Source organism: Leuciscus leuciscus (genome assembly GCF_965113295.1).
Source record: "Leuciscus leuciscus genome assembly, chromosome: 6".
In the NCBI taxonomy this organism is placed as follows: Eukaryota; Metazoa; Chordata; class Actinopteri; order Cypriniformes; family Leuciscidae; genus Leuciscus; species Leuciscus leuciscus.
Window position 1 is genome coordinate 46,457,929 of NC_138730.1, and position 15,722 is coordinate 46,473,650.

Below are 15,722 nucleotides of genomic sequence, written 5' to 3' on the forward strand. Positions count from 1 at the left end.
TGTCGTTAAAACGACATATTTTTCTCGTAATGACGAGATCTTATGTCGTTAAAACGACAAATGTTCTAGGCCTTATAATGACGTGTAGTCATGTACAAAATATTCCTTTATCCACATAAAATGGATAGCCCATCATATCTTTATCATACTTTTACGTTCAAAAAGCTGAAGCAATAGCAGCCCCCAATGGACATTCATGTTAAAAGATCAAATTCTGTACACACCTTATTAATAAAGCATGTGTAGCCTACAGATTAGCCTACAGATTAGCAGATGAGCCCAGAATACGACCATTGCGTTAATTGCACATTAGGCTAAGCGTTTTCCTCCCATAGAAATCCTTTATTATAAAGAAAACTCTTAACGTGGCTTTCTATGGGAGGGACTACACATGTCCTTATAAGGCCTAGAACATTTGTCGTTTTAACGACATAACATCCCGTTATTATGAGAAAAATATGTCGTTTTAACGACATCACATCTCGTTATTATGAGAAAAAGATGTCGATAAAACGATTACGTTATTACGAGAATCTTTTTTCGTTAAAACAACATCTCGTTATTAAAGGTTGTATCAGCGATTTCAGGCCTAAAAAAGGCCCAAACATAAATTATCACATTCATCTAATCTTTCCTAACGATCCGCTAGCTGCCCGCCCCATAAGCAGGGCGTCAAAAAAATGTGTCTCTGTAGTCAGCCTAGGCTCTGAGATCTGCACACAAAAACAATTGGTTTCACCAACCACTCAAAACCCAAATAAATAGTGTTCAAACCAATCACAGACAGGGGGTGGGTGTTGTGAGGTTTTGCCCTCGTGCACGGCTGCACGCGAAACCTCACAACACCCACCCCCTGTCGGTTATTGGTTGGAACACTATTTATTTGGGTTTTGAGTGGTAAAGGTAAAGGTGTCAAGTTACACACAGTAAATATACAGTACCGTGCAAAAATCTTAGACCACCACCAGCTTTGTTGTTTACGAATGTTTTAATTACCATCCATATTTTCCCAAAATCAGTATTTAGAGTGACCTACTGGACTTCTTCCAATTTCTCAAAGAAGAAACTCTGAGAAACTTGTCATCATATTTTTTTAAGTTTTCTTGGCCTTCCAGTCCTTTTCCATTCCATTTTGGGTTAAGGGAGCCATGTTCCTGCTTTTGCTCATGTATAATGGCGCTTTTCCACTGCATGGTACGGTACGGCTCGGTTCGGTACGGCACGCTTTGGCGCTTTTCCACTGCATGGTACGGTACGGCTCGGTTCGGTACGGCTCACTTATGGCGCATTTCCACTGCATGGTACGGTACGGTACGGCTCGCTTCGGCTCGCTTTAAATGGTACCACCGCTGTTGAGGTTCCAAGCGTACCGTACCGATACTAAAATGTGACGTGCAAACACTGCAGATCACTGATTGGTCAGACAGAATCATCACTACCAGCGTCATTGTATTTACAACACGAGACACTAAACCCGCTAGATTTAAATAGCCAGTAGACAACAGCCAACACAGCGCCTGTTTTAAAAGTATTTGCTTCAAAAATGCTTTAAAAAAAAGAAATGGCTGAATCGTGGTCAGTGGACGAGGTGCAGACGTTCCTCTCGTTGGTTGCCGAGGAGTGGATGGGGAAACACGGAATGAAAAATTCGTATTTAATATGATGATGTCATGGCAGTAGAGACGGCAACTATAACGATCAGTCCCACCCACTTTGAAGCGGTACTAACTGCAGTGGAAAAGCAACCGAGCTAAAGCGAACCGAACCGTGCCGTACCGAGCCGAGTCGTACCACGCAGTGGAAAAGCGAAGCGAGCCGAACCGTTCCGTGCCGAGTCGAACCGTACCGAGCCGAACCGAGCCGTACCATGCAGTGGAAAAGCGCCATAAGATGAGGTCACTAAATACTGCATTCAAATTTCCTGTATATTCTGGTTATATTCTAATAAGGAGACTGATAATTATATACAGTCATTATATACCACTGCTAAAACGTCTCGGGTTACTCGCGTAACCCAGATCAGACTCAACTAAGACCTAGGCGACCAGTTCATTTACATTTACATTTATTCATTTAGCTGACGCTTTTTATCCAAAGCGACTTACAATTGCTATATATGTCAGAGGTCGCACGCCTCTGGAGCAACTAGGGGTTAAGTGTCTTGCTCAGGGACACATTGGTGTCTCACAGTGGATTCGAACCCGGGTCTCTCACACCAAAGGCATGTGTCTTTTCCACTGCGCCACTACCACCCCTTTCTGTTCATACAGAAAGAACCCGGGAACCAGGGGCTGCATCTAAATCCAAGTTATAAAACCTAATAAAAGTGTGCGGAGAGGACCAACCTGCCGCCACACAATTATCCTTGTCCATTTCCTTAAGGACGTCCGCTTGGTAGGCCTGAAGAATCGGCAGGGTATGTAGCGCCATACCTGCCTGGCCAGCCGCCATGTAGGATTTGCTTACGAGGGCGAATGTGGTCCTGCAGGGCTTCGAAGGAAGAAGAGGGCAGGACTTCCAGGAAGGAGCAGAAGAAGGTGGAACTTCAACTTGAAGCACAAAGACGAAATTCCGAAGAATGATGCGAACTAGCACGGGCCAGAAGAATTGCTTATTCAGAAGAAGAAAATCTGAGGAGCAGATGATGTAGTGCCGCTGAGGCGGCGCCCGCGCAATCAGCCAATGAATTGGCGTGATTCTATACGGGTTCAGACAATCAGCACCGCCCTAAGGGCGTTCCCATTGCGTCATCGCTACGCAGTGTCGAGTGAACCTATGAAAGAGAAAAACATCTAATGGATGCCTAAGACTTTTGCACAGTACTGTATACACAGTATATGTGCATTTAGAGCTGGAATCATGGCTTTGTTGAGACAGCATTCTTGCAAATGAACAGAGAAAAGTGAGCTGAAGTGAAAAGTAGTGAAAAAATTAGACACTGCTGCTTTTTCTATAATGAATTATAATAGCTTGGTTCGTTGGATTGCTATCTTACCTCAAACGAACTGCCCCAGAATTCGTTTTCAATCGGGCCAAGACCACCTCAGGATATATTGGAGCCATTATTTTGTGTGAATGTGTGCGGATCCGAGCACGATTGCCGAGTTCATATATGCCTAAACGAATCGAACTAAGGGATAAAATGCACCAGGTTCTGAAATAAGTCTTTGAGTCAGAAGTAGATATATGGCGCTTTTCCACTGCATGGTACTGTACTGCTCGCTTTTGGGGGGTTTTACATTGTGTACAGTACCTAGTACTTTTTTTTTTTATTACCACCACGGTTGAGGTTCCAAGCGAGTCGTACCGATGCTAAAATGTGACGTGTAAACACTGCAGATCACTGATTGCTCAGAGAGAATCGTCACTACCAGCGTCATTGGATTTGCGTCATGAGACACCAAACCCGCTAGATTTAAATAGTCAGCAATAGCCACCGCAGAATCATTTGTTTTCATGACTTTTTTTTTTTAATTACTTGCTTTAAACGACTGTCGCACGCAACTTGAAAAAGAAGTAGCTGTATCGTGATCAGTAGACTGTTATGGTTCTCAAAGGAGATGAACCCAGGCGCAGACAGAATGCTCTACACATTATTTATTGACAATGAAACAGAAAACAAAATCCACAAGGGGGCAAAACAAAGGCAAGACTATTCTCTGGACACAGTACTCACAGGTAGATATCACAGCAGGTATCACAATGAACGAGCACAGGACAGCAAACACCAGGGGATTAAATAGGGAGACTAATGAAAACACAACAGGTGACACAGATTGAATAATAATGACTAAATGAGGATAACAAGGGGGGCGGGGCTAGGTGACGAGACAACACAAGCACATGGTCCAAACACAAGGCCATGTGCTTGCACATAAAACATGGGTCTGTCATGATCCTGCCTCAAGACTAGAGAAATACAGAGACAAGGCAGAATCATGACAGAACCCCCCCCCTTAAGGAGCGGCTACAAGACGCTCCTCAAGGGGACATCAAACACGAGACATGACCGACTGAGACAAAGACACAAACCAACAAAACATGACAAACAACAACAGTGGCATACATGAATAAACAATAACAGGATTGGTGTGAAATATCAAAAAATAACAAACAAGGTAAGGGAGGTGAAGGAAACCCAGAGTTCATGGGAAAATGCCCATGGTGAACAGGTGGGACAGGGGTCTTGGGGTTACGGGACGAAGGCCTGAGGCGAGGGATCCGGGCAGGCTTTGGCGAAGATACACGAGGGGAAGTCTTGGGAGAAACAGAACAGGGTTGGACAGTGACAGGGGTGACCGGGAGAACACTCAGGGGCTTGACAGAGACGGGGCCGTTGCGTCCGGCAGCGGAGCGAAGACTCGGGGTGTGACAGGTGGTTGAGGAGCGAAGTGATGAAACGCTGCGGCTGACTGTGGAGTAGGGACCGAAACTGAGCTCTGAGAAGCAGAGTCGAAATCAACGTACTCCGAAGCGGGCTCTGAATCAGCGCTCTTCGCCTCCGATTCGGTCTCAGCATTAACTGTAGCTGAATCTGGAACAGCCTTGTCCGCAGCAAACTCTGGAACAGCAGCGCTGTCCGCAGCTGATTGTGGAATAGCAACGTTGTCCACAGCTGACTCTGGAACAGCAGTGAACTCAGGGGATGCCCTTTCAGTAGTATTGGGCACAGATACAGAGGACAGGACAGACTTAGGAGTCTCTAAGATCTTGGCAAGACTTTGGAAATAATTGGATAGGGTCTCAGCGGCGATGACAACAGGCATCTCTTGATGGGCTGACAAGGACTGCAAAACTGCTTCCGCGGCTGAATCAGCCACAGCCTTCTCTGCAGCTAACTCAGGAGCTGCTGTCACTACAACAGACTCTGGGACAGCACCCTCAGCGGCAGACTCGGAAACAACCCCTCCCGCAGCAGACTCCGGAATTGCGCCCACAGTCACAGCCTTCTCCACCGCAGATGCAGGAACAGTGCCCTCCTCCGCAGGCCCGGGAACGGCTCTCCCCGCCGCAGACTCCGGAACCGCGCTAACAGCAGTGGGCTCAGGAGCAGCGCTTTTAGATGCAGCGGAGGGATGCGAAATCCTCACAGACTCAGGGAAAGGCAGAGACTTAGGACTGTCAACTCCCTTCCTCCTCCTCTTCCTCCTTGGTCGTGGTGCAGAGACCATAGCCAGAACAGCGACCGGTTTGGGGAGCTCAGCAGGAACCGTAACAGGTATAGAAAGGTCAGTCTCAGGCATGATCGACTCTGTAGCAGAGAGACGTCTTCCCCGTTTTCCGCGGAGACTTGTGGGTGCAGGTGATGCCTCAGGAGTCGCAGCGGAGTGAGCCTGGTCCCCATGCGTGACCACAGCTAAAACACAACCTTCCGGGATCACGGGCAGCTTGGCAGATGATGAACTCGTGGGTGCCTGTGACTCTCTCCGGGATAAGCGATCCACCACTTCTCGAAAAGGATGAAGAGTCAGCGCCTCCTGTTCAGACAGCGGAGGGGGATCATTAAGACCCGCAATGAAGTAGCGGTTGACCAGGGTCTCCTTGGCAAAAAAAATTTGCTCCCTTCCACGACCTGGGCATACTGTCTCAGGGTCAACGCACCCTGGGGAGGAAACGGAAGCTTGCCGTCTTTACTGTCGGCGACAGCCGACTGCCACCAAAGTTCCAGGTCATCCGAATTAGGTTTGACAGAAGATGACATTCTATCTGCTGGGTTCTCTTTTGGCTCGTTCATTCTGTTATGGTTCTCAAAGGAGATGAACCCAGGCGCAGACAGAATGCTCTACACATAATTTATTGACAATAAAACAGAAAACAAAACCCACAAGGGGGGAAAAACAAAGGCAAGACTATTCTCTGGACACAGTACTCATAGTAGTGATGTTACGTATGACACTGAAGCTTCGATGCGCGTATCACACAAGCGACACAATTTCTAGTGAAGCCCCGTATTGGGGCGTGTATCGGTTTACTAGAGTCACGTGATCGATGACAAACGAAGCCTCACTTTCTGTCAAATCACGTGCGCGTTTCGCTTTGGGTGTCAGAAGGCTCGAACTCCAGATCTTATTTAACGAGTCATTGTTGCCTCAGTCTGGTTGATGGGTTTGTGAGGAGAGTGCTGTACTTTGAAAGTTAATCAATATATTACATTTAAATAACCAACATTTATTTTTCACTACTTAGGCTATTATTTTTTGTTGTTTTTGTGTGTTTTTGTTATTATAAAATCTTTGAATTTTTTGGTGATTTTAGGTAATTTGGTGTTGGTATTTGGGTTTAAGGTGGGATTAGGGGGGAAGGGATAGGGTGTTGGTGTTTGGTGAAGGGTTTGTATTTAGAGCAATGGCAACAGCCAAAAATAATAAATATAATTAAAAACTTTATCACCTTTCTGTCATTCCTACAGTTAAGCACTATCAGTAACAAGTGTCATAAGCGCATTTAATAACAGATGATCCTATCAGACAATGTCCTTATTCATTTTGTGTGTGTATGTGTGTGGAGAGAGAGAGAGAGAGAGAGAGAGAGACAGACAGAGAGTAGGCCTACATTAAATCTTGTTGAATCATATAAGCTTATATTATATTTTATTGTCACACTTTAATGGGAAAATGAATTTATTTAATGAACAAATCAAACACAAACATGTAAGGCTTTTATTTGTACACATAACATTGAAACTATGGAGTGTGTTGTGGTTGCTTCATCTGCCAGAGCTTCTAACACAGGCTTCTGGCTGCTTTATTTTAAATAACCACCAGATGGCACTGTTCTCGACCAGTTCTCGACACTCTCGAAGCTTTGAATCTTTTCCCGGAACAGTCAGGGGAAAGCCTCAGTGATTCATGAGGCTTCAGTTCCCCATCCCTAACTCACAGGTAGATATCACAGCAGGTATCACAATGAACGAGCACAGGACAGCAAACACCAGGGGATTAAATAGCAGAGATGGGGGACTCGAGTCATATGACTTGACTCGAGTCAGACTTAAGTCGCAAATTTTAGGACTTGAGACTTGCTTGACAAATATTAATAAAAGACTTGACTTGACTTTGACTTGATATTCATGACTTGAGACTTGACTCGGACTTGAGGTAAATGACTCGAAATAACTTGTCTTTTTAAAAATAAATATCTGTATTTGAACGCACCGCAACAATCACGTGACGCAGCAGGAACGCGCGCTGTGTGAACAAAAGCCGTAATAATGCAGTGTCGTAGTGATGACGCTGAAGCGCGGGATCGTTCGCCAGCTGTGAAACGGTACGTAATGCGCAAGTTTATGATCGAATCAGAGAAAAAAAAAATGCACAAGCGTGGTTTAGGGGTTGTGTGTGAACGCAATCTCTGATTCCGGAAAATCACTGGCAGTGTGAATGAACCTAAATCAAACGAACCCGGGTCAAATCTTGGGTCACTTTATCCGTGTATTTTCCGGAATCTCTGTGTGAAAGGGGCTTTGGTCACACACCCTGACAAAGGCTCATTAGCCACAACGCATAGTTGTGCAAGTACTTGTCACCTGATTTTAAAATATTAAAGCCATGATGAAATAAAGGCTTTCTATATATTTTTAATAATATTAGAGTGCCTTGGATTAATGATTTTTTTTATGATCTGAATAATCCATTACATACAAAAGCACAGAGAAAAAATATTTTCTTGACAATGAAAATCGGGTTAAAATATGTTAAAATATGCCATATTCCAGTTTTTCTTACATGCATCCCTTTGTACTGTCTAGTTATATGCTACCAATATAGTCTGCTATCCCAGGGTTGACTTGAATGTAAAAAAAAAAAAATGTAACTGTAATTTAATAATAATTAATAATGCATTGGTACAGTCTACCGTTCTCTGGGATTTGTTTTCATGATAATCGAATATAAAGAGTTTTATCTCTAAAAACTGTTTAGCTTATACCGCTAGTATATAGGGCATAGAGTAAGTAAAAAGAAATCGCTAGTTAATACCACTAAAAGATTGTAAAAAGACACCGACACACAAAGAAAAAAAACATACAGACTTTCGAACCGAACCATGCATACACAAATACACAAAACAAAAATTCAAACTTGCAAGCACAACCATGCACACATGCAAACAAACAATACACTCTTCACTCATACACACGCACACACATTCACTCACAAATATTAATGAATCAATCACACTCAATCAAATCACCTCTCTCTCTCTCTCTCTCTCTCTCTCTCTCTCTCTCTCTCTCTCTCTCTCTCTCTCTCTCTCTCTCTCTCTCACACACACACACAGTCAAACACAACCATGGACATGCAAACAATACACTTTTCACACATACACATGCACACACATTCATTCACAAATATTAATAAATCACTCACTCACACAGATTAATAATGTACAATAGTCAATCCACCTGATTGACAGGTGTAAGTTTTGTGTCAATTCAATTATTACTGTTTTTTTCTTGTTATTCTTTTGTTAAAAAGGAAAGATCTAACTTGTTGGGATGTGTTCATGTTCCATAAAGGGGATGCCAGTTTGAAGAATGCCATTTGGTGGCATAGGAACCATTATACTTAAATTGTGAATTGTTTAATACATTTTAATGGTCTTGTGCAATGTTTGAGGCATATTTATTTTTCATGCTTTAATGTTGGCCTAATTTCAGTTACATTTACATTTTAGGCTATGTAGTTTGATTTGATTTTTATTTTTTTATTGTAGTAACCACTCAGCTGTATGTGGAAATGCATATTTAAAAAAAATGTTGCAAATAAAACCATAGTCCACAGCTTATGTAGTTTTAACTTATTTTAATATATAAATTCAGTGAAATCATCAAACGTTTGTATGACTTGCCAGTGACTTGTGACCCAAGCTACGACTTGACTTGACTTGCTTGACATAAAGCAGTGACTTGACTTGACTTGACTTGCTTTTCACAAAATTGACTTGGACTTGCTTGAGACTTGAAGGTTAAGACTTGAGACTTGCTTGTGACTTGCACATGTGTGACTTACTCCCACCTCTGTTAAATAGGGAGATTAATGATAACACAACAGGTGACACAGATTGAATAATAATGACTAAATGAGTATAACAAGGGGGGTGGGGCTAGGTGACGAGACAACACAAGCACATGGTCCAAACACAAGGCCATGTGCTTGCACATAAAACATGGGTCTGTCATGATCCTGCCTCAAGACTAGAGAAATACAGAGACAAGGCAGAATCATGACATAGACGAGGTGGTGGCGCAGCTATAACGATCAGTCTATGATCACACCCACTTTGAAGCGGCACTAAACTGCAGTGGAAAAGTATTTAAACCAAAAATTGCTAAGCAAATGGCAGCTAAAATCTTGTTTTCAAATGAACCAACACTATGCAGAGTTTTTTTTATTGTAGAATGAATATTTTCTTTCTTTTTTTCTTACAAGATAAAACCACAATTATTGAAGAGAAGATGGACAACACAACCACAAAAGACAAAAGAGAGAGACATAGGGTAAGTGCTACTGTATGTGAAGTGTAAAGCAATATAAGAAACCGGAGACACTTAACAGGTTTGGGAATCCATTAGTTTATTTAGGCAGACAAAGTGCTGCCTCTCATGTACAGTTGCTTTTTATACACACATGAGGCTAATGTGAAGTTGAAGCTTTGAAGTTACAACATGAAGTTGTTTTATAATAATATACAAGTTATTGATCATATCTGACTATGGTGCTTGCAAGTCTGTTTGCAGAAAATATGTTGTTAGAAAACTTTTCAATTTGCTGCTCTTTGTACTGGTACATCTATACAAAAATGAGACATAAGAGTAAAATTGTCATGCTTATTTTACAGGCCGAAACAGCCAAAGACCTTACAACACAAAGAAAAGATGTGGGAAAAGAAGTGGAGGAACTTTTTCAAAGACTTAAACTTGAAGTCAAGAGAAACAAACTGAGAGCTTCAGATGTTCTTCAGATAACTGCAAATTCATTACAGTCCCATGGGTCTTGTACTGAGGAGGAACTGGTTCATATGTTTTTACAAAAATTACTGATGATGAACTATAAAGCAAGAAGTATCACAGTTACAGATACTACGAAGCAACACAAAGAAAAACAACAAAGAGCCCAACAACCATCTGCAAACAATGATGATGCGTTTAGTGCACTTTTTGGAAAAACATCAACGCCTAATATAAGACAGAGCAACACAGACCCTATTCACCCAATGGATGTTCAGATGGCCGTGTTTCATTGTGCTGATGGTTTCCTGAAGCAGATGATGGTCACTAAACTGTCCCAGTGCCGGTACGCGCTGCCTCTGCTTGTTCCTGATCTGTTCACTCATCAGATTGAGTTCCCTCTCTGGACATTTAGAGAAATTAACCAGAGCTGGAAAATAATAAACAACAACAAAGAAATCATCAGTCAAATCCAGCCGATCTACAAGACAGAAACTCCAATGGTGTTTTTCTTCAGGTTTGGCTCAGTGTCCTCATCCAAGTCTGAGCTGATGAACAAGCTGATCAATGAGAAACACGACACGTTCTTCAACAGCATAAAATGACTAAAATGGCCTCAGTCAAAGTTGTTGTTTTACCACAACTAAGAAGAAATGACAAAAGTGCAGAAAAAATCCAAAAACTCTACAAGGACCCAAAGCCACTGATTTGCCTTCTTCCTGATGATGATTCACCGTACACCGAGGTGGGGAATGGAAAATATAAAATTGGTTTGAAAGACAGAGGTCAAGCAGATATATCTAAAGATCTCAGAGAAGCTATTACAGATAGCCTCTCATTCTCATCTTCAGAATCACCTTCCACTTTCAGACTTGAAAATTTGGCCACACATTCAGACATCAGAGTAGATCAGAAAGATGTTGATGACTGCAGAGAAGGAAGAGAAGCAGCTCAAAAAATGGTGAGACTACTGGACAAGAAAGATCTGACAAAAATTAAAGAATCATTTCTGCCCTGTCAGGGCGAACTGTGGCATCAGTGGTGTCAGAAGAATAAAGAACTAAATCGACCACAAGGGGATGTCACAGAAATGGAAATCAGTAAAAAAAAAACTGAGATGATGAAAGTCCGTGAACAGCAGCATAAATCTGACATAAGTAGGTTTATACATTTATTCGTGGAACAAATGAACTCCGGTGCTGCAAATAAGTCAAAGTTTTTTCTTAAATGGCTCAGAATCCTCCTGGATGAATATACCTCCGCTGACCTTTCACAACTACATAATGAGTATGATGAAAAGTGGTCAAACATCTTAAAACTGAAAGAAAATCCTGATGAATCTGAAAAACTCAAGCCTGAACTTCTGGAACTATCTAAGAAACTTCAAGCTGCGGCCTTTGGTTTGGAGCACATCCTCAGAGAAATAGGACAGATTTATGAATCATGTTCATCTGTGAAGAAGAACAAGAAAGACCTGCAGATTGACTACCATTCTCTCCCGGGTCTTGCAGCACAGATTATGATCTCTGGATTTCCACTGGAGCTGATGGATGGAGATGCTGGCCATGTTCCTCTGGTCTGGGTCACTGCTGTTTTAGAAGATCTCATCCAGAAACTGGGAGACCAGAGAGTCTTTGTTCTGTCCATTTTAGGGATTCAGAGCTCTGGGAAATCCACCATGCTGAATGCCATGTTTGGACTGCAGTTTGCCGTCAGTTCTGGCAGGTGCACCAGAGGAGCTTTCATGCAGCTGGTCAAAGTGTCAGACGAGATGAAAACACAGATGAACTTTGACTATATTCTGGTTGTTGATACTGAGGGACTTCGTTCTCTAGAACTGGCAGGAAGATCAACAAGAGATCATGACAATGAATTGGCCACGTTTGTTACTGGCCTTGGAAATTTGACGTTGATCAACATCTATGGAGAAAACCCCACAGAGATGCAGGACATTCTTCAGATTGTTGTTCAGGCCTTCTTGAGGATGAAGAAGGTAAATCTGTCTACCAGCTGTGTGTTTGTGCATCAGAACGTTTCAGATGTCACAGCTGAAAAAAATACCATGGAAGCAAGGAGACGACTGCAGGAGACACTGGATAAGATGACCAAACTCGCTGCAGAAGATGAAGTCTGTAATGCAGAACGTTTCAGTGATGTCATTCATTTTGATGTACAGAAGGATGTGAAGTATTTTGCTCAGCTCTGGGAGGGCAGCCCACCGATGGCACCACCCAACCCTTCATATTGTGAAAACGTTCAAGACCTTAAGAAAACTATTCTTTCTTGTGTTTCAAAATCAAATGTCATGAAGCTGACACACATCAAAAATCATATTAAAAGTCTCTGGGATGCTTTACTGAACGAACGCTTTGTGTTCAGCTTCAAAAACGCTCTGGAGATTGCCACATACAGAAAACTGGAGACAGAATACAGTAAGTGGACCTGGAGTCTTCGGAAGGCCATGCTGGAAACTGAAAACAGATTACAGAACAAAATAGAAAATGAAGCAATCGATGTGGTTGAGGAAAGAGATCTTCAAGAGGAACTAAATGTACAAAGTACAGAAGTGAAGAAATCTATGTCAGAATTCTTTGAGAGAGACAGCAATGCCAATATTCTGATTCAGTGGAAAAACTCTTTCGAAATAAAAATCTCACACATACAGGAAAACATTGTTAGGGAAACTAAGTCGAAATTGAATGAGGTGCTACAGCATCGAGTCCTAAAGAAACAGATTGATGCTCAGAGGACACAAAATGAAAACGCTCTCCTTGAGAAGGCCAAAAATCTTGCCTTAACTCTCAAAAAACAAAAACAAACAAAAAACAAAAAACAACATCTGCAAAGAGATTTTGATTCATTTTGGGAAAATTGTGTACGTGAGATTAAGAAAGACACACCTCAAGGCACAGACCTTGACATTTTAAAAGATACGATGGAGGTCCTCGGTGACGCCAATGAAAGTTTCACAGACCCCTCTGTGAAGAACAAAAAGTGCAACATTTTCATGATGCCAGACTATTCAGAGTATGTACAGATTCAAAAATCTTTTGCAAATCTATTGAAATTAAAGTACTCTCTATCTAAAGAGGATCACGCTCAAATCAAAACCTTAATTTTAGATATTGAAGAGCAAGCAAAAAAAATCATCATGTCAAAAAACATAGCAAAGATGGGCTACAACAAAAGTTACATTCAAGAACTCAGTGGTTTCATCAAAGCAAATTTAACACAATATGAGGAAAAACAAAAAGAGAATTATGTGTTCAAGAAACACTTCTTCAGTGATTTGGTCCTTGCCATATTGCACTCAGTAAAACCTATGATCATGGAACAGCACAGCATTTTCAAGCAAGCCAATGATCCTGTTCTCTATTTTGCAAGAAAAAGAGAAGAATATTACAGTATTTTCCAGAAATACTGCCACGGGGCAACATCAGCTACGATCATAGGTGAGATCATCTGTAACAAACTTAAAGAACCCATTGAGCAGAGTGTCTACAAAAAAACTGCCAGAGATTTGGCAGATGAAATGAGGGCAAACTGTGAATCACTGAATGGAAACAGATCTAATCTGGAGAAACACATCCTGAAGACACTGGCAGAAAAGGAGGATTTTAAGGCATACAAAACCTACATTCATAAACCCAAAGAGCACTTCAAGAGTTTCATCAGAGAAGAAGTCAGTCAGTACATCACTGCTGAGTTCGACACCAGTGTTCTGCCCAAGATGAGCGATGATTTAAAGCAGAAGGAGAAGCGGATCGTAGAAGCAGTGAAGAGAGCAACTGAAGAGGTTGATGAATACCATGGAGATGCTGATCTCTGGTTGAAGACTTTCACTCTGACGTTATCAGATGTGCTGATATTCTCTGAGAATGACCTCAGAGGAGTTAGTCGTGATGGTGTTGATGTAAAACTCCTACAAGAGGTAATAATGAAGGAAATTCCTTCTATAATATCTGGCATTGGCAAGAAATTCAGTACAGAATCTTTTCCATTGAAGCTGGACTATAAGGACAGGCCCGATGAGATACTAAATGAACACCTCTGTCAGTGCTGTTGGGTTCAGTGTCCGTTCTGTAAAGCCATTAGCACCAACACAGCAGAAGACCACGATCCACAACCTCACAGTGTTCCTTTCCATCGAATTGATGGACTGAAGGGGTGGCATTATAGAGGAACAGAAGATCTTTCTACAGGTTTTTGCACAACTCTAGTGTCAAGTACTGGGTATTTTCGCCCATCTCATGAATCTAAAGAATACATTAAACATAAATATTACAAAACTGCAGGAGGGGTTTATGCTGAATGGAGCATCACCCCTGACTTCACTGAGCTGTCATATTGGAAGTGGTTTGTCTGCAGATTTCAGAAAGATCTGGAAAATCTCTACAATAAAAAATTTCAGGGTCAAGGTCAGATTCCGCTTGAATGGAGAAAGCACAGAAAACAAGATGCTATTGAGAGTTTGGTCAAATACATGTGAACAAGCAGTCATTTTTATTCTTTGATTTAAGTCTTTTTGAATAATATTTTAGTTCAAGTCAGAACACTTTTGAAGAAAATGCTAGACTGTTAGAAAAAGTTATAAAGCTTAATAAATGCATAAAGCTAATCATTAAATGCAACTAAACTCTTCTGTATAATATGGAGTTCTGAATTTATGCTTTTGATAAGAAAATAAATATTTTTTGCATGCTTATTTGAAACTTTGAGGATCTTTTCCTAATATCATTGTTAGCAATAATTAGTTCCTAAATGTATACACAATACTTATGCTTTTTCCATAAATGTGTTAAAAACTACAGCAAACAGGAGGTTTGAAACTCCTGCAATTACATGTAGTGCATGTTTGACCATGAGTCTGAGTCTGACCATGAATTATTTTGTGACTTTCATAATTATGCTAAGACAAGGTCCTAAATAATAATGCATGTGTCATTTCACCTATGATATAAAAGAAAACTGTCTAGCAAATGTATTAAAATTATGTCAATTCTGAATAAAGGTCAGATTTAAATTCTTTCAAGTGCATTTTGTGCCTTATTGCAGATCACATCCAGACACCCCTGGAATCAAAGCTTTAAGTGATCGAATAACAATCCGATTGCTTTTTACCACATTAAAAGCCAGTTGTAAAAAAACATTTGTAGTTGTTAAGATACAGTTCTTCTGTAAATAGAAATGTGTTTTGTTATTCACATTCAGCTAATATGTAAGAGGTTAACTTATTAAATGATTAGAAAAGTGGGTCATAAGTATTTCAAACTTGACATGAGTATGAGGATCATAGAACTATTTCAATCTGAGTAAGTTATCTACTTTGTTTCTCTTCATTAGTTTAACTGAAGTTTCTCCAATTCATATAAAAACACACTATACTACAAATATATGCTTGTTTACTTTGTGCTTTTTTTTTTACTTTAGCTTTAATTGAGCGTGATTGCCGCAAAACTAGACTCTGCACCAAAACCAAAGATTGTCTTATTATTCCATTCCATGTCTTATTATTATGTGTACCAAAAAATATATACCCTGCTGATGCCTGGGATAGTTGCTAATTTCCTGACCAATGATTTATGCAAATTATTTAAATCCTGATGCTTTGCCATTTTGATGAATAAATGCATACCGTACGAATATTTCGGACAGCGTATTTTTCTTCAGCTGAGCACTGTTCACCATGATGGTTTTGAACTGCATGAAATATGATTTAAATCACTTTTTTTTTAAAGAAAGAAAATACAGTAAAGTGCAATATGTGCAGCTCAAG

The 15,722-nt window shown here is 41.0% G+C and overlaps 1 protein-coding gene across 1 annotated transcript; it reads left to right on the plus strand.

Moving 5' to 3' along the window:
• The first annotated feature begins 9,033 nt into the window (after nt 1-9,033).
• Nucleotides 9,034-14,972, plus strand: LOC309501023 (interferon-induced very large GTPase 1-like). Its single transcript, XM_082172924.1, is given in 2 exon segments — nt 9,034-10,545; nt 10,548-14,972. Coding segments are annotated over 2 exon segments (4,722 nt in total). The 5' UTR covers nt 9,034-9,711; the 3' UTR covers nt 14,436-14,972.
• Nucleotides 14,973-15,722: the final 750 nt, after the last annotated feature.